The 27887-nt window shown below is 35.6% G+C and overlaps 1 protein-coding gene across 1 annotated transcript; it reads right to left on the reverse strand.

Annotated features, from left to right (window-relative positions):
* Positions 1-27738, reverse strand: DNAJC18 (DnaJ heat shock protein family (Hsp40) member C18). Its single transcript, XM_051978502.1, has 8 exons — positions 27565-27738; positions 26361-26743; positions 21911-22056; positions 19228-19413; positions 18185-18297; positions 11772-11881; positions 8217-8389; positions 1-4226 (listed from the first exon to the last, which is right to left on the reverse strand). Exons 2-8 carry the CDS (start codon positions 26462-26464, stop codon positions 4102-4104), a joined length of 957 nt encoding a protein of 318 aa, XP_051834462.1. The 5' UTR covers positions 26465-26743; positions 27565-27738; the 3' UTR covers positions 1-4101.
* Positions 27739-27887: the final 149 nt, after the last annotated feature.

Consider the following 27887-nt stretch of genomic DNA (forward strand, 5'->3'; position numbering starts at 1 on the left):
TTATTTCTATGAAAGCCTTTTATTTTTCTTTATTAAAATGTACTTCATCCCTAAGAACTTAGTGTGATCCAGATGCAACCAATTAAGATGAAAGTGACTAGATTTTTCAAAATTTTTATCCTACAACATATAACACATGTGTATATATGACTACAGTCATCCCTAGACTTTACCAGTTTCACATTCAAGATTTTGATTATTCAGGGGTTATCCATGGATAAACAAATGAAAATTTTTGGAGATTTGAATATACTGCAAAAAATCAAAGGCAGAATACATAAGAAAACAAAATTTAGTAAGTTATAAATACTAAAATATTGTATGTTATTAATCTATTTCATAATTTACTATCATAAACATACATACATATAATTTACTGTAAGCAGTTAAATTTTTAAGTTTCAGTGTAGTAAAGAACCATGGACTACTCACTGTCTTTGGGAATGCATTCTCTTTGTCTCTACCATCCAGACTTGGTCACATGATTTTTTCTCACTGTGATCCTTCTATCTTGCCCCTTTCATAGAAGGAAATCATGAAGCATCTGCTACAACTATATTGTGGTTGTGAAGACTCTGGATAATGCAGAAGATACTAATCTCTGTCTAGTAGAATCTGCAATGTTTTTATGGGTGCAATGTATTAATTACCTTTTTTTGTTAAATAAATATGATCAGAATGATTAAAAATAAAGGTTTGGGTGGAGCCTCAGTTATTCATAGTTTTCCACATTTGTTGGGGTCCTGCACCTTTAACCCTAGTGAATGTCGAGGGACAACTATATGTGTAAAGGAAGCAATGGAAACAATATAAAGGCAACAACACTAAAAAGGCAAACTCTGATTAAATATAATGACCAATCTCAGACATCCAAAAGATCACAATGATCATCTTCTCAATATAGAAGTCTAAAGATGTAGATATAATCTCTGTGTCAATTTTTTTATGTGCATTTTTTTTAATTATGAGGGAGAATTCAGTAAAAGAAAAAAATGATTATGGGGTAAAAACAAAAGGCAACAGTAAAAAAAAAAAAAAAACTTCTAAAGGAAGATTAAAAATTAAAAAAACAACTTTGAGCTGATTTGGTCTCTGTGAACTTCACTTCAACCAGGTAATTATGTTGAGAGCATTCATAACTTTAATTCCAAACATTTTACAGAGGCACATCCCAATGGCACAATCAATTTTTAAAGAACGGGCAAACAGTTACTAATAATATTTCTTTGCTAGAGTAAATACAATGCAGGCTTAAAAATCTTAAACCAACACTAATGCTACTCTCAGAAAACAAAATGCTTGGATGCTAAGTTGGCATATTAAATGAACAGTGAGTCTAAAACAAATTCAAAACAAACTACAGTTCCCGGAAGGTGTTACAGCATGCATAGACAGAGAGTTTTGATGTTCAGCCACAGTTTTAATGAAAGAATATGTTTCCGTATTTAGGATATATTCCCATAATAGTCACTGAGGAAGTAAGTATTTCTTTTGTTTCATGACCATTAAAATAGAGTTTACCTCAGTTGCTGAGTGCTTCTTATATATTGGTGTGTTTAGGATTCAATGCAGTTCCCGACAGGTCAAGAAACAAAAGCCTTATTCAGTGACCCTCCTCACCTGGTCCCTTCTATCAAGCAGGTGATCATGAACAAAGTCAGTAGGTCTTAGTTTTGGCCTCATGGGCACCTTTTCAGCAAAGGTGACTTTTCTCTTTCCGAGATGTGAATTCCTCTGGAGGCAAAAAAAATGTTCCTTTGCTCTCCCCATAATTCAGCATAGAACATAAAGAGGCACATATATTCCATTCATAAATTTATCACAATAGACTCCACCTTAGCCAAGTACATTTCAACCTGCCTACAAGTCTCAAACCTACAATAATTTACAGGGAAACAGTGCACAGAACTGTCTGTCCTGCCATTATAACAGGAAACAGCATGGTCCTCACCTGCAATATTAATATTGTTTAGGGACTACTCCAAAGGTATTAGCAGACACTTTCATGCAGATGGCTTAACTAAAATACAAACAGGAAAATTTTCATGTAACAATGTACTGGGTATTACCAGTAATGGATCAAAACAAAAACCAACTACTCCCCTGGGAAAAATCAAATGTAATGTGTTGCTCTATTAAGAAATGTAACTCTTACCAGTGCTATCAAAACATATGCTCTCTGGTATGTAATGCGCACTAACATTGCCTTTATTCAACAGCTTCAAAAATAATTAATCTCTGACTCCATCAAATAAATGTCTGTTACTCATAAGTATTTAGAGCAGGGCCTTTCATGTTATTGATTTCTAGGAGAAATCAGAAAAAAAAAAAGAGCTTTAGTTTCAAGATAGAGAGTAAGCTCAGCTTTCTCCAGACCTCCTTGAATGGATACAAATTTTGTAGTGCAGATCTTTCTTAAAGAATTGTCAAGGGCTTTCAAAGAATACCCCAAAATACCAAGTGGGAGCCTGAGATTATGTCCTTCAAGTAAACAGTAAACTACTTGACTTTTTAGAGTACAACTCAGCAGTATCTGAAAGTTTATTCCCACCCTTTTTGTGGGCCTTCTGCAGTTCCTCAGAGAACAAAGCCCTATAACCACATCAGTATTGCTGGAACATAGAAAAATTAGAGCCAGCATCGAACATGTCTTTCTTTCCATTTCTAAAAACAGAAGATCACCAAATGGCAATATTGGTCCTGGTCCTGAGAAGGAGGGAATTCACCTTCATATTGAGCATCTTAAAAAAGATAAGGAACCAAATGACAATATGCAATGAAGTGCTCTTGTGAAGAGAAGCTCTGTTGATTAAAGTTAAGCTGAGAAATGATGCTGAAGTAAGAGCCATTACAAATGCCATACAGATTTTAAGATTTTAAGGGAATACTCTTTCATTCTTTCAATACAAGTCTGCATCGCCTCAGTTTACATTCCATGTTCTTTTTACCTCTCTGTTCTCAAATAGTTTTGCTAACTGGCAACCTTTCCATTTCAATCTTAACTCTCATACCCCTAAAGGAGGCTGAGAAATTCAATTTGAATATTATGTCATATAAGTGAGAAACCTAAGAAGAGAGAACTTTTACCATGTGCTTATCTGTGCTGATATAAGCAAGAACACACAGGATCATAGACTGCGTATTAGAAAAGACCTTTGAAGTCATTTTAGAGATGAAGTACCTGAGATCCAGAGATGTCCTATTCTTTCAGAGCAACATGAGTCAACTCTAAATTAACTAGAAGCCAATCTGTGAAATGTCCAGGACCGAAAGCATTTCCATCTTTGGTCTCTGGCCTATTGCTGAGTTTGTGGCAACATCATAGTAGATTGGAATGTAAACCAAAGGAAAGTAGAAAGTAGAATAAAATTCAAATCAGATGAAACTCAAATCAGGTAGTGTTGTTAATGTCAGTAGATCTTAATAAAAAAATGGGGTGTCAAAACTACTAACTACAATAAATTTTAAATTATCTCTGTGTAATTTTTAAACAATTTTTAACAATGATAATAGGACATTTATCTAGTGTTTTACAATTTACAAAGTGCTTTTCATATATTATCTCATTTTATTTCCTTTAAGCATGTCCTCATGGCCAAAGAATAATGAATTCACTTTAAATGTGTTTTGCTTAGTGATTTGATGATGAAATGACCGCTAAATGATGAAATGTACTATTTGCTGTAGGGGCTATAAATAACTAAAGCTACAGAGCTTGTGTGTGGCATGGGACTAAATGATGGCTGTTTATTTCTGGATGATACACTTACCCACTGATAAGAAAATATATTTTGGTTCTACTTGGAACAGAATCCCCAGAAGGTAGTCAGGAATGCTGTGGTACTAGTGCTAAATCAAATACTTATACCTATGAAATCATTTAGTTGAATTGTCACTGGTCTTTGGAGTCAAACCACATCAAGGATTATGAAGTTGGAAACTGTCTCCATGGTTCAACTGTTTTCAGCTCTGTCCCACTTGAGTTTTAGCAAGCCATAAAAATTTTGATTTTCTAATTTTCTTTTATAAAATGGAATTAGTAACATAAATAGGAACAACGAAGAAAAACTCATGCCCTTGTGTACTATGTCTAGGATTCCTTCATCCACCTTTATGGAGGCCAATAAGATTGGATAATTTTTCACAGTTTTCAAGTTTCAATGACTCTGCTTTTTGTTTCAAGCGTTCATCTCGGTACAGTCTGGCCAAGTTTGTCAAGTCTGATTCTGAAAAGTGAAAGAGAGAACCAGTTAAGAACTCACTTTAGTTTTCACTAAATTAAGATCAATTTGTATTTTAATAAACTATTTTTCCTCTAAGGTTTTGCTTGTGGTTTTGGGTCCTGGGTCAGAAGAGCAATGAACTTAGTTCTCATCAAACTAACATTTGGCACCTGACTTATGGAACTTACATATGTGTAGCAAAAGAATATATTTAAAATTATGTCCTTCAATGTTATTCAGATAACAGTCTGAAAGAGAACAATGGCTTGTTATCCCTATCTTACTGTCTAATACAAAGAAAGTTGCTTTATTCCTTCCCCCATTTTTTTTTTGTGGGGGGGGGAGGAAAGATAGATTTTAACTTATACATTAATTGGTAAAGAACCATTATCAAACATACAAGAAGGGCTAGGGACTGCTGGAGACATTTTTCTTTATTTGTAGGGTACACAACTCATATTGTAACTTTTGGTTGCTTGGTTAAATGACTCTGATTTTCTTCAGATATTAGTGAAGGCAGCTCTGTGGAAAACTAGATTATGTTCTTAGCTGTGTCCCATGATTTGGTGTTTAGGTTATATCCAATTTTCACAATTTCTCCAAGTTTCTGAGATGTGTTTTTAGGATAGAATTCTTGAAGAGAATCTCTGAGAAAGGGTTGGTGAGATGCAATCCACTCTGTTCATGCCAGATGGATAGCTTCTGAAATAAAGTAGCTATGATCAAATATGTTTAAAGGACCACCCTGTGAAAATCCTATCTTAATCATTTTGAAATCTATTCCATTTCAGTCTTACTACTGAAAGATTAGCTTCTCTCTATGAAAAACAGGTACCAGTCTAATTAATCAACAAATTGTTGGAAACAGGAATGCATACATTAAAACAAAGGGACTAAATACACAAAGGGAGTATTGAGCACTGACTTTTAAACAAGTTTTCATAAACACAAGAACATAGTGTAGCACTTCTGCTCATACAATAGCTGAGGACAATCCAAAGCATTGAGACTTGAGGGTGACAGGTAGACAATGTATGGCAAGCTTCCTTCCATGAGATTTAGTTCAGATCATAGGGTCCAGAAGGCCTTACATGAATCAAACTCAGGTAGTTGCTTGACATACAATTATATCTCCCAGGTTAAAAAACAATGGGTTCCAGAGGCCTATTCTGTTTGGTTAGCATGAGTGGCCATCAGACTAAGTTTGTCTTGGTACAATAACTCTTGCAGGTGACAGACCTTCAAGGAAAATTATTTAGCTCTATTAATTGATATGCTCTTGCTAAGATTCTTTCCACAGTCAAATGTTGACTACATTCTTTTTTTTTTTTTTTTTTTTTTTAACTTGCTGAGGCAATCAGGGTTAAGTGATTTGCCCAGGGTCACACAGCTAAGAAGTGTTAAGTATTTGAGGCCGGATTTAAGCTCTGATCCTCCTGACTTCAGGGCTGGTGCTCTATCCATTGCGCCACCTAGCTGCCCCTGTTAACTACTTTCTTTTGACATCTGCAATGTGTGCAAAGAACATTCAGGATGTCATTGTTGAACTCACCTAGACCTTTGATTCTTTTTAATTGGAGGTATGTTTGATGCAGTCTTGGACAATTAGAAGGAACACAGAGTTACCTGAATTAAAACAGGCTCTTTTTTTTCTTTTTAATCTCTATTCAGTTTCCTTGAGTTTTTTATTTACTTGGCTTGACTCAACTGATTGTTCTAGAGATCAGTGGGCTACTCCTAACAATCTAGGGTCCAAAGTTTTATATGAAGGCCAAATTCACAATGCTCCTGCTCAATTATAAGTTAGAGAAACTTCTCTCCAAACTATTCTTAGCCTATCTTTAAGCAAAAATCTGGCATAATGATTGAGCTAAACTTTAAGCAACTCCTTTTAAAACAATGGAAAGAGAGCAGGTCTAAGATACTATCACAATCTTTTTCTAAATTCTCTCATTATGTTCATCTCATCCTGACACAAACAGTTGGGTAACCAATAGATAGGATATTTGATAGAATTTAAAGGCAAATTGATTTCTATTCTGGTTAACAGACAAGAGAAGTAAGTCATTGCCTCAACTCCCAAGAATGCTCTGGTTTCAGTTTTCAGATTTAGGGGCTGACAAATCTGGAGGACCTTAACCAGTCTTAGCTGTCATGATGACACATCTGATGAGATTAGGTTGTCTGAGAACCCAGATTCAAACCACAGTGAATACCAAATCTGTACACTCTATTAGGAAATAAATAGGGCTCTAGGTTTTCAGCTCTACTTCGGAGGAAAAGTGAACACAAGACTAAGTTTCCTGTACAATCATTCAATTCTGTTGGTTTTACTTTTTTTTTTTTTTTTAAATGATTCATTCAGATACAGATTAAAAAAAAGTAAAGATGATAAAATTAAACAAGAGGCTAAACAGCCATAACAAGTGATTACTCAGAAGTCCAAAGATGAGCCACACTTGAGTTAAATATTTTAAGGAATAGTAGAGAAAATGACTAAAAGGTTATAAAAGACAATAGCTAACTCTGCCCAAAAGTTTCCACAGGACACTTTGCCAATAGCAAACTTTGTTCTGAAGTTGCTTTATTTTTGTAATCTCTATGATGCTAAATTTAACCAACTCAGCTGTACTTGCTGCTGGAGCAGTGGAACAGTTGCTGATCATTTGTAAATAGCTTTGCATTTCCTGAAGTGGCTCTAGGCAGCAACTATTCCCAAATACTAGAAATAGATCTTTAAAGGTGTGTGGGTCAATTAGATCTCACTGTAACTCACAGGCAAATACACCAATCCCCTGGATTTTGCCTGCACTTGGTGAGGGCATAGCTATCACATGTGATCTCACTAGGCTCAAAACCAAGACCTAGCAGGGGTGGCATTACAATGACTTCTTTCATCTACTGACAGAATATTATATGACTTTTTTTTTTTTTTTTTTTGGCAACAGGAATGAAAGGAAGGATAAAGGGAAGACAAAGGATTTTGTTCTGTCTGTGCAGAAGGAATACAATGAGTCTGAAAGGCAGGGTAGTTGAGTAGAAAATGCAGTGGGGTCAAATGGGGTTAAGGCCCAGTTTCAAGATTTGACTTTATGACAGTGAATGCGATGTGAACAGAGAGGCAAATTCATTTACCCTTTCTGAATCTTAGTTTCCTCACCTGAAAAATAAGGATGACAATAATATTTGCCTTTTCTATTTCACAGCAATGTTAAAGGAAAAGTGCTTTGTAAACTTTAAAGCTGATGTCATAATTTAGAATTATCTCAAGATGCCAACAAGGTATTAAACATACTTATAAGCATGTTAATTTCCATTTTGTTTAAATAAATCAATATTCTTTGCCTCTCAGGCCTAAGGGATCTCTACTTTTAAATTCTTTTTCATCTTTTTAGACTTACAAATTCAATTCTAAGAATTGAAGGTATGACTTCTGCCTATGGTTTAACACTACTACCCTAATCCCTCAACATATGATCTACCATTCTGTTGGTTTGTTTTGCTAGGCTATCTTTGGCTGTGATAAGGGAGGATGTTATTGAGACCTAGCGACAATATAAAAACAGCATAAATAAAACATTATTTAAATCTATAAAACTTAAGTTTCTTAAGAAATGAATGCTAAGAATGAACCAGAAAATCAGATAAACTTAGGGTTAGGTAAGAAAGAGTTTATGTAGTTTAACCTCTCAAAGTTTATAAAAAGGTAAATCTTAAAAGGGTTAAGGCAGGGAAGAGAGAAGGGCTAAGATAAGTAGCATCTGTGAGGTACATGTTTATACCTGCTATTACTACTTTGGCCAAATCTAGCTGACCTTTAAATCAAGTGACTTATTATTTCCCTTCTTCAAATGGAGGATAAGGGCAGAAGGGATGTAAAAAGACTAAGAAGAAAGCTTATTATTTCAAGATGGAGTTTACGATGCTATGCTGAGGAAATGTTTGTAGAGATGGTCAATAATCCCTTCCCCCATCCCGCCCACCCCATCTTACTTTGTTGTTTTTCCTTCCAACAACTTGACTGGATATAATCTATGTAATCCTTTTCTACAGTCTTCTCCAAATCACGCAATGATGGCCCTTTATAGTTTTTTTCAAAGTGTTTATCAACAAAATAAGGCACCTGCAGATTCTCAGTTTCTCTGGAAATAGTGTGCCCCATGGATCTGTGAGAAAAACAGAGAGATATGATCAAACATTAGATAGTATTATTAATATTTGCTGTGTATGAGCTCTAGGAATATTTAAAGGCTACACAGAGAAGTCTCCTTACTAAGGTTCCCACAACAATATACTTCAGTGACATCTGACATTTTATTTACAGAATAGTTACTGTCTACATCATTACCAACATTATGTACAAAATGCAAGCCACTATAATATTGATATTCTTCCCATTTCCCAAAAGAATTGGGTTCATATTGACCATCATGATAAAAGCAAAACTGACAGAAAATGTGTGTACTGTTATTTGTCAGTATTTCTCTAAAACTAGATTCTCTTTAAGGTTTACTGTGATACTTTTTGTTATTATTGTTTGCTGTTTTTTTCTCATTTTTTTCCCCTTTTGATATGATTTTTCTTGCACAGCATGATGAAATGAAAATATGTTTAGAAGAATTATACATTTTTAACCTATATCAGATTGCTTGCTGTCAGAGCAGCAAATGTACTATTAGGGAGAAAAATTTAGAACACAAAATTTTGCAAAGTTGAATGTTGAATATATTTAGAAAAATAAAATACTATTAAAGAAAAAAGGTTCATTTGACAAGACAAAATATCACTTAGAAAAAACATTTTAAATTGCAAATAATCAGAGAGGCAGCACTGATTCAGCATTAATATCAAAGAAATTTTAAAAATAGCACCTGAATGCTAGGCTATCAGGGAAGATATGGGTTCATCAAGGCCATTCTGGTGTGACTTCCTAAGCATCTTAGAAAATTGGACTCCTCAGAGTCAAAACAACCTTGAGGAAATAAAGAAATCTAAGCCCCCAAATATAGAAGTACCAGCCTATGTTAATATGAATAGTTTGGAGGCTACTTAAGTGAATTTTTAGGAAATTAAACTTAATTTCAAATTATACAACAAGCTCACAAATCCCAAAATGACTTTGTTCTTCAGAGCTTTGCTTAAAGTTTATCTTTTAAATTCTAACCAAAAGGAAATGTTTTACAAACTGGCAGCAAGATTCTAGACTGGTCTCCATAGTTGCTATCTAAGAATTCCTTTTCTTGGGCTATTTCTCCTAGTAGACTGATGCTACAGTTTTTCTTTGTACTTACCTGGATAAAATATTCATAAAGCATGTATGTCTGTGCAAATATACCACTCTCATGGAGAGAAGAAATGCAGGCCAAGTAAGAAAAAAGCACTAGGTGGCAATGAAGCAGAGGACTTGAATTCTAGTCTGAGTTCTGCCACTGAATCAGCTTAGACAATGAACTAAGTGCTTTATAGGATCATAGACTTGGGACTGGAAGGAACCTTGCAGCCCATCTAGTACAATCCCTTCATTTTACAGATGAGGAAATTGAGGCTTAGAGAAATTAAGTGACCATTCAAGATCATACATGTATTAAGTGACAGGCAGGATCTAAATTACTCAATCACTGGAAGGATGGAAGACACTAGAATGAAATTCTCAAGACAGAAACAATGCCAATAAGGAAGAAACATGGACTTCTCCTAAAGAGACATATGGATACACTAAGAACTTATCATCTAACTCCAAGTTAAGAGATAAAATCATAAATTATCCTTAAAAACTGTCAGGAAGGGCAGCTAGTTGGTACAGTGGATAGAGTCAAGAGGCCCTGAGTTCTAATTTGGCCTCAGATATTTAACATTTCCTAGGTGTGGGACCCTGGGCAAGTCACTTTACCCCAAATGTCTCTCCAAAACTAAAAAAAGTATCTCATGAAATTTTTACAGAGAAGATGAAATGATATGGACAAGAAATAATAATGTAATCAGATGAATCCAGAATTGGCTGGATGCCCAGGCTAAAAAAAAGTAGCCATTAAATGTCAATGTTAAGGTGGCAGAAGGCATCTAGTCTTATGTCTCAAAGATCTGTGATTGGCAGTGTTCTAGTTAACATTTTTTATCACTGACTTAGATAAAGGCATGTTCATTCCATTTACAGCGAACACAAAGCCGGGAAGGGTAGCTAGTACACTGGATGACAGATTCAGGATCTGTCATGGACCCTTTCAGCATTCTGATAAAATCTACTGATTTCTTATCATAATCTTTTTAAATGCACAAAATACAGAATTACAAATGAAACTATTATACTGAAATACAGTTATCAACTTTTTTCCCCCTCCAAAACAAGTTCCTGGACACCAAATTAAGACTATTTGCTCTAAAAGAATTTTGACAGGCTAAAGCACTGGACTGAACCTATTATGAAGAAATTCAATATTGATATGCTTAAGGCCTTCCATTTCAATATAAAAGAAATCAACTTAAGTAAATATAAGATGGGGAAAGACATCATTAGATAATTGTTCCAAAAATAAATCTGGGAATTTTACAGTATTATGGCCAAAAGAGCCAATACCATCTTGGGCTGCACAGTTCCAGAAATAAGGTGATAGAAAGTCTCACTGTGCTCTGGCCTCTTCAGATCTCATCTGCTTATTTCTGAGTAACATAGTCTGAGGATACTGAGAAGCTCAGAGGACAAGAGTCCCTGTCATAAGAGGCCTGTCTGAACCTGTTTAGCCTATAGAAGAAGACTCAGGGGGACATAAAATAGATGTCTTTAAGTATCTGGAGGACTGTTATGTAGAGGAAAGATTTAGTGTTTTCTTCCTAGCACCAAAAGATAGAAACAAGAGCAATGGATGGAACTCAACACTGATGGAACATTTAAAAGGTTATTATATATCAGGAAAAATTTCCCAACCATTAGAGCTGTCCCAAAATAGAAATGGGATATCTCCAGAGGCAGTGGGTCTTACCTCCCTGGAGGATTTCAGACAGATGCAAAATGAACATTTCGTAAAATGTGTTATAATATGTATAAGTTAGACTAGCCAGCCCCCAGGGACCTTCCCAACCCTTACATTCTCTGACTCTGAGAAGAACCCAGTTTCTCAAACTACAAACTCAAGAGTTTTATCCCTGTGTCACATTCAGCATTCCTGTCTTTAGATCTCTAGGCCTTGGTTTCCTCAACTTTAAAATGGGAACAATGGACAAGACGATCTCTCTCCTATTCTATGACTGTTCCTCAAATGCTGAGCAATTTGAGTTCCTTCAGAGACCAGTCCCTGTCATTCTTTGATTTGTCCAGAGGGTGTCACTGCAGAACAGAATAATCCCTTTAAAAACTAGATTTCTTCTATACATTATGCCTCCATTAGGGGATTTCACCACAGTGCTACTATCAAGCTTCCCCTTTAAATGCCAAATTTTATTTTCTGAAATAATGAAAAATTAAATTAGTAATTTATTAGCAAACTCTTTCATTCTTTTACTACCCACATCCCCAAAAACCTATCATTAATAAAAACTGATAATATGACTTACGATTTATAGAATAGACTATATGGAGGATTTGTGGCCATCAGCTGGGTAATAACAGATATAATCACAATCACGAGAACTGGAAGCAACTGAAGAAATGCAGAATACATATTCTAAAAGAGAAAGATATTTGGAGTAACATTACCTTTACAAAAAGAAAAAATACTTAATTAGAAAAAATAAAGCTAGGAATAAGATTGAATCCATAGTGCCTTGATACAGGGAATTCCTTCTCAATGAAGTTCCTTAATATAAAGTAAGCATCCTGTACTCTCAGGATTGCTAGAGCACTAAGAGATTGAGTGACGTGATGATTTTGACTACAACTCTTCCATAATTAAAATTTAACTGTCTTAATCACTGTGCCAGGGCCACCTTTCATTAGGGGAAAAAAAAAAAAAGTTGGTATGCTCTTGTTTTAAAAGTATATGTATTTCTGGGAAACGAATGTGAACTATCTACATTTTTGTTTTTCTTCCCGGGTTATTTATACCTTCTGAATTCAATTCTCCCTGTGCAACAAGAGAACTGTTCGGTTCTGCAAACATATATTGTATCTAGGATATACTACAACATATCCAACATATATAGGACTGCTTGCCATCTAGGGGAGGGGATGGAGAGAGGGAGGGGAAAAATCGGAACAGAAATGAGTGCAAGGGATAATGTTGTAAAAAAAATTACCCTGGCATGGATTCTGTCAATATAAAGTAATTATTAAATAAAAATTTAAAATAAATTTAAAAAAAAGTAAAAGTATATGTATTTGCAGAAATATTTTGGTTAAATCCATTTTCCATATTTCTTTAAATCTTAATTTCATACTCCAACCAGAAGCAGATATAATTATTTAAAATGAATATGTACTGAATAAATATTGATAGAAAATAACTTCCATTCAATGTTAAAGCTAAAAATGTATTTAGAGATCATGTAACACAAACTCTTATTTTTGTAGTTAGAAAATTGAAGCAGAAAGAGGGAGAAATAACTTGCCCAGTAGACTCCTCATAATTCCATTTTTTAGATGAGGAAACAAGGCAGAGGCTCAGAGTCACACAGTTAAGTAATTGGCTGATGCTGGATTTGAGCCAGCATATTCCTGACTCCAGGACCAGCACTTTATCCACTGAGTCACTAAGATACCTTAATGACTCCAATAATAGAAATGAAAATGACACTGAAAAACATAAGAACTCTGATCAATGAAATGACTAATCATGATTCCAAAAAAGTAATGGACTAAAGGTACAGCAAGTGACATATATTTTCAGATATGTTTTAATGTTCGAATTGATTTTGATAGAATGACAGAGATGCACAGAAAAGAAGAAAAGAAAAATCCATTAACGAAATATTTAAAAAATACACAAGAAATGAGTTTGAGAAGAATCAAAGACAACAAGGTGGGCAGTGTTGGTACTACTCTGTTAAATTTTATATGTACTTTTTTAAAAAGTTAAAAGTTAACTGTTTTTCTGTTCTTCATGTTTGGAAATAATAATATCTGTTAAGTTGATAATAACAAATATGTCCAAGTCCACTAGCTCTAAGTGAGAGGAATGAAGATCATTCTTGTTTCAAGAAATAACTATTTGACCTTTAGCAAGTCGCAACCTCCCTGGGCCTCATTTTTCTTATCTCTAAAGTGAGGGGATTGAGTAATATGGCTCTCAGGTCCCTTCTAGATCAAGACCTATCATCCCGGGTTTTGCTGAAATGCTTTTTCCCATTTAAAAAAAAATTTTTTTAGAGAGAAGTATTATAGCATAGGAAGATATGGATTCAAATCCTGCTTTTAAAATCTATTTACTGCCTGTGTGACATATGGACAGTTTGTTTAATCTCTCAAATGTTCCAAACAATTCTCTAAGACTACAAGGTACAGAAAAAGTGATGCCCTGTACAAGAAAAGGGATTTCCTCTTTCCAAAATCCCTATATTAATGAAGTCACAGATTTAGTCCCTCTCCCTACACTGGTTTTTATTGTTTTTCTTTTTTACTTTTTTTTTTGTGTGAGGTAATTGAGGTTAAATGATTTGCCCAAAGTCACACAGCTAGAAGTTAAGTAAGCTAGTAAAGTCTGCTGCTGGATTTGAACTCAGGACCTCCTGACTTCAGGACCAGTACTTTATCCACTACACCATCTAGCTGCCCCTCCTATCCTTATACTGTTACAAGGGATGATTAGTTACCATCTCCCTAGTTAGGAACAGGTAGAAGGAGGAATATATTTGGAGATGAAGTTCATGTAAAAAATAAAAAGTAGCCACAAACTTGCCCTATAAACAACAATGACTAGCATTTAGTTTTAAAAAGAAGTACAGCTTACTCTTAGTAGAATCTACTATTTACAATAAAGATCACACAGAAGTCTAAGAAGATATAAGTAAGGCAGGGGACAGGGAGGGTCATCTATTAGTCTAATCAGCTAAATTTTATTTTCAAGCTTATCATTCAATTCAACATGCATTTCTTAAAGTTCCAGGACTATAAATGCTTTAAAGTCATAGAAACTGACTTATTTTCTTTGTGAATTTAGAGCTAGGGGAAAAGTTAAGAGGCTAAGTATTCCAAATTTCTAAACCAAAAAATCTAATACAAATAAATTCTACCATCTGGTTTAGAAAGAGTAGTACAATTAACATAAATAAAATTCTGTAGAAGCATCAGAGCAGAAATGGTGAAAAGGTACCTAGAACGTGGTCAGGAACCTTGTAGCATTCTGCTCACTGAGGAATTCGTAGGAAGACAATGATGCACTCAAAAAAATACCCTAGATCTTCTTTTAAAACCAGCTAAGAAAATGCTTTGCAGATCCTTCTCCAGAAAACTCACAAGAGTGGATCTGAAGGTCTTAGGAGATTCTTCACAAGGTAGTGAATTTGAGATCATTTTAGATATGTATTGGTCAGTCAGTGATATAATTGTTCTTGTCCTAAGGAATTTTGTTTACTGAGGGAAAACAACTCGTGTACTGTTAAACAAATAAAAGATACTTTAAGAAGGGAAAGGGCATGACAAACTGGAGGAATCAGGAAAGGTTTATAAAGAGACAAATATCTGAGCTGAGCCTTGAAGGCAAGGATTCTAAGAGATGGGAAGGAAGAAGAACTGTTTTTGAGGGGACAACCCTGCAAAGACAAAGAATCGGGAGAAAGAATACTGGAACCAGTAACAGCTGGAAGATAACAGCTGGCTGTAAAATAACAAATGGCAGGGACATGAGCAAGCATAAGAGGGGAATAATAAGACACGTTTGTAGAGGTAAGTGGGAATCAGGTTGTGTAGGATTTTAAATATCAGAACAGAAATTAGAAATGCCTAGGCAAATTGTGATGCAGGATATAAAGGAATATTGCTGTGCTTTAAGAAATAATTAATATGAAGAATTCTGAGAAGCAGGAAAAGATTTATGAAAACTAATGCAGAATAAAGCTGACCTAGGAGAACAAAATAAACAAATGACTATAAGAATATAAATAGAAAGAATGGCACCCTGAAACTAAATGTTGTATATAATTATTAATTATCAAATTTGGGTCCAGAGAAGAGGCAAAAGTTTCCCTCCACTTCACTGCAGTTATGAGACCACAGGTAGCAAATATTACATATACACATACAGAGATTATGTAGACAGAGATGATGTGTTGGTTAGTTTTAGTGAGTTGTTTTTTTACCCCTTTCTTCTTTAATTACTGTTACAAGGGATGGCTCGGTGGGGAAAGACAAAATTGAGGGATAGCTCTGGAAGTTAATAATCTTTATTTTTAAATGTCAGGCTAAGGAATTTGTACTGTATCCACTCAACAAGTTTGAGGAGGATAGTAATAAGGTCAGATAATTTTGGCAGCTGTATGGAAAATAGACAGAAGAAGGAAGAGAATCAGGAGAACCAATTAGAAAGATATTACAAGAGTCTAGGCTAAAACTATTAAGGGCTTCGCCTAAGGACCTGAGCATGTATGTGTATGGAAAGACAGCAATAGATTCAAGAAATTACATGGAGGTAGAATAAAGAGAATTATGCAACTGAATGGTTGGAAGGGAGAACAAGGAAGGTAAAAACATTTTGGAAGTTGTAAAATTAAGTGATTAGAAGTGGATAGGATTTCCAAAAAGCAGGGGATTTTTGGAAGAGATAAAGATTTGGGGTGGGTGGGAGAGGAGAAATTATATAATCAATTTTGTTTTTACATGTTGAATTTGAGATATTGTTGAGACATCAGGTGAAGCTATCCAGCAGAAAGCAGACACTGTAAGAAGGATTGAGGTTCTGCAAAAATGACTTTAGGGCTAGACATAAAGATCTGTAAAAATATAATTGAACTCGTGGGAGTAAATAAGTTAAACAAGGAATAGAAAATAGAGAAATAAAAAAGAGGGTCAAGAACAGAACCTTGGGGAACACTCATACAGTTGGGGTGGGGAAGAAAGATGATGACAATAAAGGGAGACTAAGGACGAGTCAAACAAATGGACAACCAGAAGGAAGCAATGTCACAGAAGGTCATGAAAGAAAGAACATACAAGAGGTGGGATAAGTCAGCACTATTAAAACCTGAAAAAAAAATCAAGGCCCCTGGGAAGGGCCATTTTTTCCCTGAACATTGTAGTCAGAAATGAGAATGCAAGGGACTGAGAAGTAACTGGGAAATGAACAGAAGGAACAATGAAGACACATAAGTTTTTCTAGGACTTTGGCTGTAAAAGGAAAAAGAAAACTAGAATAAGAACTTGAGGAGCAGCAAGGTCAAGTGAAGCTTTTTGTAAAAGATCAACAAGACTTTGGCTTGTCCGTAGATATATGGAAGGGGCTGGCAGACAAAAGGAAGGTACCTGAGAGACAGAAATAGGATGATCAATGGTATGAATCCCCAAAGGAAACAGATAGGGGTAAGATAAAGGATTCAAGTAGAGGGTCTGAAAAAGATCAGCTCTTCATCAAAGATTGGAGAAAAGTTGGAAAGAAAGGGAAATGATAAAAAGGGGTGTGAAGTAGGGGAGAAGAGATTATGACTGATGCTCTGGTGATCTTAGGAGTTGTGAGAAGGGAAGAGGCTTTTCACTGTGTGACTTTCACCCACGACTCTCCATAGCAAAAAGAAGTAGGGAAGGCACATGGCAGGTGGTATCCCAGGGCTAGGGTTTGGCGGGACACAAGTAGCCAAAGGCAAGGGATTCAGAATAGAAAACAATATTCATATGAATTGATCAAGTACAGAATCAAGATAATAATAAAAAGATTATGAAGCTAGAATAGGGGTAATAGACTGGGTGAAGAAGGAACAGTAGAGAAACTGAAGTTCATGGTGAAGAGAAAAAGTTTAATGATACAGAGGTACAAATAAAAATTAAAAAAAAAAAGGAATCTGTAATCAAATGGGAATTTCAGAGTTCAGGATCATAGAGATATTTATCAAGCACTTGTTATGTGCCAGGCAGTGTGTTTAGTACTGAGGATACAAATGTAAGCAGAAAGAAAGAAAGCTGAAAGTGGTGAGGAGGTAGTTCCCCACATGGCTGATGCTAGAGATAGTCCAGAAGACGAAGAGAAACCTGGAGAAGAATGAGAATATAGTTTGATTGTGTGATTAAGGCATGACCATCCCAATATCTGAGACAGGATAAAAAAAAAAAATAGTTCATGGGAGCTGAGACTGATAAAGAGGAAAGAAAAGGATGCTGGGGAACCTCAACAAGTATAGGAAGACCTTGAGTAAGAGAAAAGAGGCTTGATTAGAGAGGAAGAATGTAAACCTTTGAATTTTCTGAGGAAAATTAGTTCTTGAAGCAATGGATTACAGAAAAAAGAAAATGGAATGAGTGACAAAGATGGAGAGGGTAAACCTCAGAGGAGGAGATAATGATAAATGATGGTAGCAGAGGGAAGATCTGGAAGTGGTAGTATAAAGGAACAACTATACTGATTCTTTTTCCTAGTCCAATGGGTTGGATGACATGAAAGAAGCAGCAGAGAGGGAGGCCGGGGAAGTAGTGTCTTCCAAAGGGAGCTGGGTTTCCAAGAGTACAAGGAAAGCAAAAGTGTAAAAGGAAGAGGTCTGGGATAAAGGGGATCTTGTTAACAACAGAACAAAAATTCCAGAGGGCACGATAGAAGAAGACAAAAAAAAGGAAGGTGAAGAAGTAAGCTGGATGGGAATAAAAGAATACAGGAAGAAGTCTTTTACTTTGGCAAATATCAACTTTGAATAATGGAAATTAATAGAATAGCAAGGAGGCTTTTCCTAGCCATATGACAGGAAAAATTCAGATTTAACTGGGGTCTCCATCCTCCAGGGTCCTATTACTATGTATTTTCCATCTTCTTAAAACATTTTATAATGTTGTTGCAGATCATAAATGCTAACTCATTATAATTTTTATAGGTAATAACCCTCCTTTCTCCAGCCACCTGAGGTTTTTCTTCTTCTTCTTCCTTCTGGGTCTGTACCCTCTCATTTCGGTGTCGCCGACGGTAAAAGTGTGTGTCATCTGTCATCACATTTGAAAACATGTGAATATTTCCTGGTAAAACAAAACAAAATTAAATTAAAATAGGAAGCAATTCATCTTGCCCTGTCTTGTCCATGACTCCTTAACACTTTTAATGTTTTTGCAATTATCTAATGATTCTTCTCAATAATCTTCAAGAAAGGCTCAGTAAGTATTCTTTCATTCATTTCACAACAGAAAAAGTAGGATCCTGAGATGAAGAGTAATCCAAGTAATATAACTATACTTACATTACTTCTTAGTTCCCATGCCTATGAATTGGGACTAAATTTAAATATATTTTTAAAAACCTATTAAAAACTAGTCCATGTGTGACCCTAGGCAAGTCACTTAACCCCAACTGCCTGAGGGGGGAAAAAAACTATTCTGAAGAAAACAGTTTAATTGATATTCCTTCAGATTATGAATGAAGAATCAGTAGTCTTAGTTCTGTCACTAATGACTGGCTGTGTGCAACCTGTTTTATAACTTTGGCAGCTATATATAAGCAACTCTCCACCTCAACATTTACAAGCTAGTATTACAGTGCCAACTCCAATATTCCAGGATAGCTTTTGCAATTTCTAACCCTCTAGAGAGAGTCAACATGGCATAGCAAATAGAAAGATGGCCTCTGATCAAGGAAGATCTGGTCAAAAGTCCCATTTCTGACACAGTAACACTGACATACTGTATATCACTCAATCTTGCATTACTTTTGGTAAATAAGTCACAGAGAAGGGGCTGATCTATACTGGGAGAAGGATTTTCTCATCTGGAAGTTCATTTGATTTTTTTTTCCTTGGAAGTTCACTTTAATCAATGAAATCTCTATCTAATCCCTATCTCTAACTTGCTCTTAGTATAATTTTACAAGCATAACAGCTGATTCTCCAGTCAGGTTCTCAAACCTGCTGAAAATGACCAAAGTATACTTGTCTATAGTATATCATGGAAACTAACCTGTAGGAAAATGTCCTCCAAAGAACACATTGAAGACCTCCTCTGGAGTAATGTCAGCTTCAAAATCTGGGTAATATGTATAGGGTCTGGCTTGGGGGGCAGCAAAAGTTGCTTGTTCATCTCCATATTCATCATAGCGTAATCTTTTATCGGGATTGCTGAGAACAGCAAAGGCATTCCCTATTGCTATCGCAAAAGGAGAAAAAAACAAACCAATATCAGAATTTACACCTAGCCATCTTTTCTTCTACTGAATTTAAGTATATAAATAACAACTAGGAGAATTTGTATAAGGCAATTTGTATAAGGCAACTTCACATGGATTTAAGGCTAAGCCTAAGTGAAAAATTTTAGGTGAGAATAATTTGTGATTGTAAGCGGTCAAAAAGTGCTGTCCACCTCCAGAGAACGAATTGAAGGATTATGAATATAGATTTAAACATACTATTTTCACTTTTTTTCATAGTTTTTCCCTTTTGTTCTGTTTCTTCTTATACAACATAATTAATATGGAAATATGTTTTACATGATTGCACATGTACTTACATTAAATTGTTTACCATCTTAGAGAGGAGGGATGAAGTGAGAATTTGGAATACAAAATTTTATTTAAAAAAAAATGCTAATATTTTCGCTTTTTTTTCTTTCTCATATTTTTTTTACTTTTGTTCTGATTTTTCTTTCCTAACATGACTCAAATGAATATATATGTATGAGGAGAAAAAAAATTAGAATTCAAAATCTTATAAAAATGAAAGTTGAAAACCATCTTTACATGTAATTGGATAAATAATACACTAATAAAATAAAAAAAAATTTAAAGAATGTTACAAATATTCTCAGTAAGCCAATGTTCCAAGACAACTCTGAGGAAATGATGCTATCCATGCCCAGAGAAAGAACTGATGGTGTCTGAATACAGATTGAAACATACTTTCATTTAACTTTTCTTGAGAGGTTTTGGGATTTGTCTGTCTTTTTGGTCTATGTTTTCTTTCACAACATGACTGTTATGAAAAGGTATTGCATGACTATACATGTATAACCTATATGAAATTACTTGCATTCTCAATGGGAAAGGAGAGGATGAAAAGAGGAGAAAAAAATCTGGAATTCAAAGTTTTAAAAATAAATGTTAAAATTGTTTTTACAGAAAACTGAAGAAAAATAGAATTAAAAAATTTAAAAGAATGTTTAAAATTGTTGTTTCATGTAACTGGAAAAAACAAAATACTATTTAATAGAAAAAAAGTTTTTTGAATATAAGTAATGGATCACAGTCTAAGTTACAGAATAACCAAATAAAACAATTACAAAAAATGGTTTTTATAAACTCTTGTTCAAAAGCAAAGCCCTTACATATTTTCAGCTTTAGAAATCAATGATATATTTTCATTGACTTGTTTTTGTTTTTGAAACCAGGTCTCTTTACTTCACCCAGGTTTAGAAGTTCAGAAATACTGAAAGGCCCAAATCCAAATCCTACTGTCTGCTTTATCTTCCCTGTAGGTCAGTGTTACCCTTCTTAGATACAAAGGTGGCTTACTCCTAAAGTCCCTGACCTTGGGGGCACACCACATAGGTGCCAGCTTTAGCAGTTTTAGTTCTTAGAACACAATCCCCTGCAGTTCAGAATTCCAGAGCTTGAGATCTTCCAGCTTCAGTCTCCCCTATAGCAAGGATTACAGGCCTTTAAGACTAAGCTTGGTCATAACTTTCAAAGGCCAAGAACTAAATAGGAACTTGAGAGACTGACTTTAGAAAGTAAACAAAAAGAGCTGGGGAAAAAAAAAAGTCTTTTCTGAAAACATTTCTCTGCTTTATCTATATAAGTACAATGGGAAAATATAGATATGACTATTTAAACATTTAATCAATAAAATCATCCAAAAATATCTCCACAGGATTAATTAATAGTATAAAATGCTTTAAAAGAAGAACTAATGTCCACATATCACATTTTTTCATTGTATGATAAAATGTTTATCCATAGCAAGATAATATTTCACTTTAACATTTATTAAGCAAATGCTTGATTTATTTCATGCCTGATTACCTCAAAGAAGGTAAACTAGAAGACTGCATACATTGCTGCAGTTCTGCCTAAAATAGCATCATCCTGACTAGTTCTGCTAAATGGTTAGAGTAATGGCATAGCTACTTAGACATTTCAGTTACGTGAACTTTTCAATAAAATGATAGTTAACTAATGTATTGTGTCCCCCCCCCCCCTTTTTTTTTTTTTTTGAAAGACTAGATCTCATTATTTCACCCAGGCAGGCAATGAAGTGGCTCCTCATAGGCCTGATCCCACTATTGATGAACACAGGAGCTCTGACTCGCTCTATTTCTGACCTGGGTTGTTTGCCTGTCCTTTAGCAGTCCCAACCCAACATCTTCCCCAGGGACTCACCATACCAATGCCAAACTTAGTTCTGATATACAATCGGCACAGTCCATGGTGGTTCAGAATTTTTCCAATTTTCTTCTATTTTTATTATTTACTAAGATCCTTTCTGTATTATATTCTGCATAAAATATTCATCACAGAGAAATCAACATTTATTCAAAGGTATCATAGGGCAAGGTATTTTTAAAAATCCACTCCATATAAAATTATTTACTATAGTTCCCTGATGAAATAAAAGTTATACTTCTGACTGAAGTTCTCCTCTTGCTATACCTTTAAAAGCTTCTGTGGCCCCAGGTGCACAGTTCTTATCAGGGTGAAATTTCAGGGCCAGTTTTCGGTAAGCTTTCTTTAGATCCTCATCACTGGCATCTCTGTCAACTCCCAGAATTTCATAATAACTTCTGCATTTCTTTATCCTAAAAAATAATGTCAAAAGTAGTTATACTTTTCTGCTTTCATATGGTTTATTTTGTCTGTTTTTGTACCACTGATGGGATATCATCTCCATTTTACAGAGGTGGAATCAAGACTCATAAAATACTAGAAATAGAAGGAAACTTCAAAGATCTTCACCTAGACTACAGAAACTACCATCCTACTCTACTCATCCCAACACCATCTTATCCACAGAGCTCAAGCAATCTGATTCCTTAGAAAAATAAGGGAACTCTTCACCTGATGGGAATGAGATTGTGAACACGCATTCTCTCCATCAATGTTCTAAATGGAATCTCGTAGCCATGTAACTTTACATGCTTCTAACATGCTTCTATCCTGTAGGATAAGAGGTTATATATTTTGAATTGAAAGAATGCTAGGTGATCATCTAGTCCAACTCTCTCATTTTAAAGATGAGGATACTTAGTACCAGAGAAATTAACCCAAAGTGGTAGAAACAGGACTCAAATGCAGGTCCTCTCACTCCAAATCCATATCCATACTATAAACCCTGTCTTGCTGCTTTATCTCCTCAATTTTCATCTTTCCTATTAGCTCTATGCTTCTATTTAGGATTCTCCTGCCTAACCCTAACTTAAAGAGTTCTTTAAATTCTTTTTCCTCTTGGACCTCTTCTTACAGCTACTCCACTTACTTGTATCAACTGAAAATTTCTATTCCCCTGAAGGTTCCACATTATCCTCTCTTATGCTGGCTGCCTCTCTTCCCATTTCCTACTCTCACAAGGTCTGGAAGTAAAGACTTACTCCTTTCTCTCCCACTATCACTCAACATTTCCTCTAAGGGAGGCCAGCTGATTAGGCTACCTACCAGCAGCCACCCACCAACCTCCGGAGTTATTTTGCCATCTTTTCCTGTCACTTTGGCACCTGGCTTACAGTCTTCCTTTCCATTCTTTCCCTTGGCACGATTCTCAGAAACTTGAATATCCCCAATAATGACTCTTCAAACTCTCTGACCTCATAGTTTGTTGAACTCTTCAGTTCCTATGGCTTCCATCATTTTATCTGTCACCTATAGGTGTGCCTACCCCAAACACCTTAACTGAACATTTATGATCATATCCTGGGTCTTATCACTCAAAATTATTCTGGTTCCAAAATTATAAATTTTTAGGAAACCCCCTATTATGATCATCTGTCCTTCATTCTCTTCTATTCATTTATTCTCCCCATATCTTGTGTCCTTATCAACACTACAAGAACCTTGGTTTTTTTTTTCCCTTCATTTCTTTTTATCATTATTTTCTTTAGATTTTTTTAATCTTTTGCTTCTTTAAATGAAACTTACTGTTTTGCTTAGCAATATAAAGTATATCCTTGGTAGATTTGACTAATATTGCACTAATTCATTGAGGTATCATTTTTTCTATCATACTGGCTCAGCATAGCCATGAACTGGTTATTTCAGTAATTATTTTTTAAGGAGCATCTTGTAATAGTATCTATGCTACATTTGAGTGTGTGTCTTAGTAACTAATACCCAAAATTTATACATTTTGAAATTATTTTAAGTATAGTTCCTCTTTTATATTTCTTCCTCAATTTTGATACTGCGATGTAAAAATGTTATTGATATTTGTGGGTTTATTTGTATAGTAGTACTCTATTGCTGTTGTTTCAATTAACTTTTTTTGTAAATTCACTAGGATTCTCTAAGTAAATCATCAATAAATAGGGAAAATAATTTCCTGTTTGTTACCGTTTATGCTTTTAATTTCTTTCTTCTGTATCAGTACCAAAACTAGTATTTCTGAAACCATTTTAAATAAAAACAGTGGGAGAGGGGGAAAAGGCTCACCTTTTTTTACTCTTGGATTAGAAAAGTTAGTGTAAGCTTACTCCACCAAAGCTAGCTTTTCACATATGCTTTTTATCACCAAAATATAGCTCTTCCATGTTGGACTTTATAATTTTACTATAAAGGAATGTTATTTTTTGTCAGTTTTTTTCTATATTATTTGATATAATCATATGGTTCTGAATGTTTTTGTTTTTAAAATGTTTCCTACCATTAAAGCATCCTTGAGTTCCTTGTATAAATTTAACTTGATCACACCGAATAATTTTGTATATAATGTATATATTGTATACTGTATATATAATGTATATAATGTTAAAATTCCAGGATTTTATTGAAAAATTTAAGAATCAATATTTCCTATTGAAATTGACCTATAGTTTTCTTTCTTTGTTTTATTCTTTCCTGCTTTAGGCATTTATCTATTTTCTCAATAATCAATACTGTTCCAGCCTTATTTTTCTATTAAGTTGCAACTATTGTATGGTCAGTTATTTAAATAATATCTTCACTTCTATACTGCAATCCCTTGACAGTTCCATTATTTCTATCTTATTAAATCTCAATCCTAGATAACACTCAAAATCTGCCACTTCTGGCCCTACTGTGATATAAGTATGAAGCACAATGGATCTGGAATCCTTGGAAATGAGTTCAAATCCCAACTTTGCTATTTATTATCTGTGTGATCATAGGTAGGTCATTTACTCCTCTGGGCTTCAGTATCTTTATCTGTAAAAGGTAATAAATGAACCAGATCAGGGGTCCTTTGTGTCTTTTTATGTCATGGTCTTTTTTCTCAGTCTACTGGTGTCTGTGGATCCATCTCAGAATAAAGCTTTATGCATAAAATACACAGGAGATTAAAAAGGAAACTAATTATGCTCAAATAGTTATAAAATATAAAAAAAAACAAAACAAAACAATTTCACAGACTTGTGAAGAAGCTCTGGACCAGATAGATGATCTCTAAGGTCTTTTCTAGTTCCAAATCCTTTGGTTATATTAAACTGTAAAACAACTAGGTCCACTACAAATATATATTATTTACCCTCTCAACTTACTATCTAAAAGGTATCTTCTTACTTATATTTTGGCTTATCATCTCCTCCTCCACAATATCTATCACAAAACCTTTCCAGTTTTATTTCATATTAGTGCTTTCCCATATTGCAAATTCTAGACAAAATGGACTACTTTTCATCTTAATCATATCCATACCTATGCCTGTGATGAAACCTTCTATATCTAGAATGGATCTTTTTCCTTTGTACCTGCTGAAGACTATCCTTTCCCTCAAAATCCAACCAGCCAGCTCCACCAGGGAGTTTTCCCTGATGTGTTACACTTCTCTATAAAAATAACCTGCCCCTAAATTTTTTGTAGCACTTTTCCTGGTCCTTTCCTTTTGATTTTTCTGAATGGTTCTCCTTTATGTCAGTTATTTTTGTATCTCTTCTGATTTTAGATTGTGCATTCCCTGAGGATGCTGTGTCAGATTTCCTGGTGTCCCCAGCATCTGGCAAGGTGCCTTGTATGTAAAAGAAATTTTAAAAATTTCTAAGTTGAATACATCTAATACAAAGGAGGTAATTTTATAACCAAAAAACTAGAGGCCCAGAGTTAAAGATTCCAAAAGATTCATGATGGAAAATCTATATCCAGGGAAAGAACTGATAGATTCTAAATGCAGATAAAAACCTACCATTTTCACTTTATTTCTATCATGGTTTTTTTCCTTTTGAATTTTCTTTCACAACATGACTAATATGGAAATGTTTTACATGATTGCACATATATAACCTATATCAAACTGCTTACCATTTTAGGGAGAGGGAAGGAGAGAAAAATTTGGAATTCAAAATTTTGTAAAAATGAATGTATAAAATTATCTTTACATGCAATTTTAAAAACAAAATACTATTTTTAAAAAAGAGCTAAAGTGATGTGTTTAAGATTAAATAGCTAAAAAGTGGCAGAGCAAGCATTAGAATTCAAGTCTCCTGTCTCCCAGTTCAATGTTCCATCATATGACCTGTCCAAGAGATCAGAACCTTGATTTTTTAAATTTGTTGTGTTTGTCCCATTCTTCTGTGATATTTCTTCAGTACAGAATATATATGAAGCAACTCAGGAGAGGAAGGCAGTGGATATAGAATGAGCATGGCTCTGGAATTAAAGAGGACCAGGGTTCAAATCCTTACTTTGATATTCACTATGTGTGAGACTTTGAGCAAGTCAGCTAACCTTCCCTGTATCTCAGTTTCCTCATCTATAAAATGAAGGGGTTAGATAGATAGCCTTTAAGGTTCCTTCCAGTTCTGTAACTATGGTTCTATCACTCCAATCTACTGTACATGCTCAAGGTTCACTCCATGATAGTTCATTCACATGTCGATTACATGCTTTATTAACATAAAGAAGAAAGTGTGAATTCCCTAGGATTATATAATAGGATTACCTCTGCACCCCAAGTAACTGCTCTTCTGTATAAGTCATGCTAGCCTCTCCAGGCTGAGCCTGACTTCTCTCATTCTCAAACTTCTTTTCCTTCTTAGAATTCATACAGTTATGGCATCCACAGAAGTCAGTACTGTCAGTAGTTTCGTCAGTTGGATATTTATTTCTTCTAAATGCATCAATGTATGCTGCAAAGCAACAGCACCTCCGTTAGGCCAAATATTGCCCCTGAAAATCAGCCTCTCCTATCTGACTCAGGAGTTCTTTCTGGGAGTTGGCAGGAATCATAGTCGCTTCAATCATGAGCAGGTGAGTATGGGGGCCATGCTATGGACTTTATATTGTCTTTTCAATGTCCAGACCAAAGCTGAATAAACACCTTCCCTAGGAAAATACAGAAAACACGGGACGAAATTAATAAGGGCTTACACATGCTAGAAACACAGGGCATTGAGTATATCAATTATCTTCATATATCAATAACTATTACAATAATCAGCAAACAGTCTAGATGCAGAACCAAAAGAAATCTCAGGATCCGGTCCGTCCAGGCCCCCGACTTTAGGAAAAGTGAATGTTTAAATTTCCAGAGGCAGATGACTGATTGCTTCCTTTTGTTGCAGTTCAATTATCCGTGTTCAAATCCAACATTGCTAAGTAGGTAATCTACGAAAATCTACATCTTCACTATCTCTGTCCCCCCCTTTTCCTAAGGTTAATGTTGAAGCAAGATGAGCCCAGGCCCTGATATGCCACAGGTCAGTCCTGCCCTTGTACTGGGGGAGCTAAACTGAACTCTCGGAAAACACCGACTGGACCAGCACCACCAGCTAAGTGCGCTCAGGGCATGTTAATGTCAGGGGGCAAGTTTCGTACGCATGCGCGCGGAGGTTACGAAGGTGAGGGGCGGGGGCAGTGGGGGAGCCCTCTCCAAAGGGAGGGGGAGGGGCAGAGGAGTCCCCTCCCCTGTCCTACCTCCAGGTAGGGCCGGGCGTAGGAAGCTGGCCCTAGGAAAGAGCCAGTGAGAAAAGGACTTTTCCTGCCCCCCGTCAGACCTGGGCCTGCTCTGGGGCGACTCGTCAACGCTGGCACTCCCCGAGAAAACCCAAGCCCCGTGTCTCCGCTCTGTTCCCCGATCTCTGCTCTCCCCATCACTCCCAGACATGAGAAGCTCCTTTGCAGGCCCTAATTCCCTGCCCCGGTACCTTCAGTCCAGTGCTCCCTGCTCCCCAGAGTCGCCTTCATGTCGGCTCCTCTCAGCAGCACCGCTAGGCCGCAGTGGCGCGCGGAGGAGGATGATTGTGGGGGGAGGGGAAGAAGGACCGCGGGGGGAGGAGGATGGTAAAGGGGTAGACGGAAGTGGGGAGGTAAAGGAAAGGAAATGGCATCACGCGGGGATCGCCGGGAATGGTAGTCTTGACTACCCCTGACGCACTCAGTTGACGTGAATGCGCTGGACTACGATTTCCGATATACCCTGCGCACGGCGTTGTCCCAATACGTAATTTTAAAGATTAAAGAACAAGGG

Source organism: Antechinus flavipes, chromosome 2 (assembly GCF_016432865.1).
Source record: "Antechinus flavipes isolate AdamAnt ecotype Samford, QLD, Australia chromosome 2, AdamAnt_v2, whole genome shotgun sequence".
Classification (NCBI taxonomy): Eukaryota; Metazoa; Chordata; class Mammalia; order Dasyuromorphia; family Dasyuridae; genus Antechinus; species Antechinus flavipes.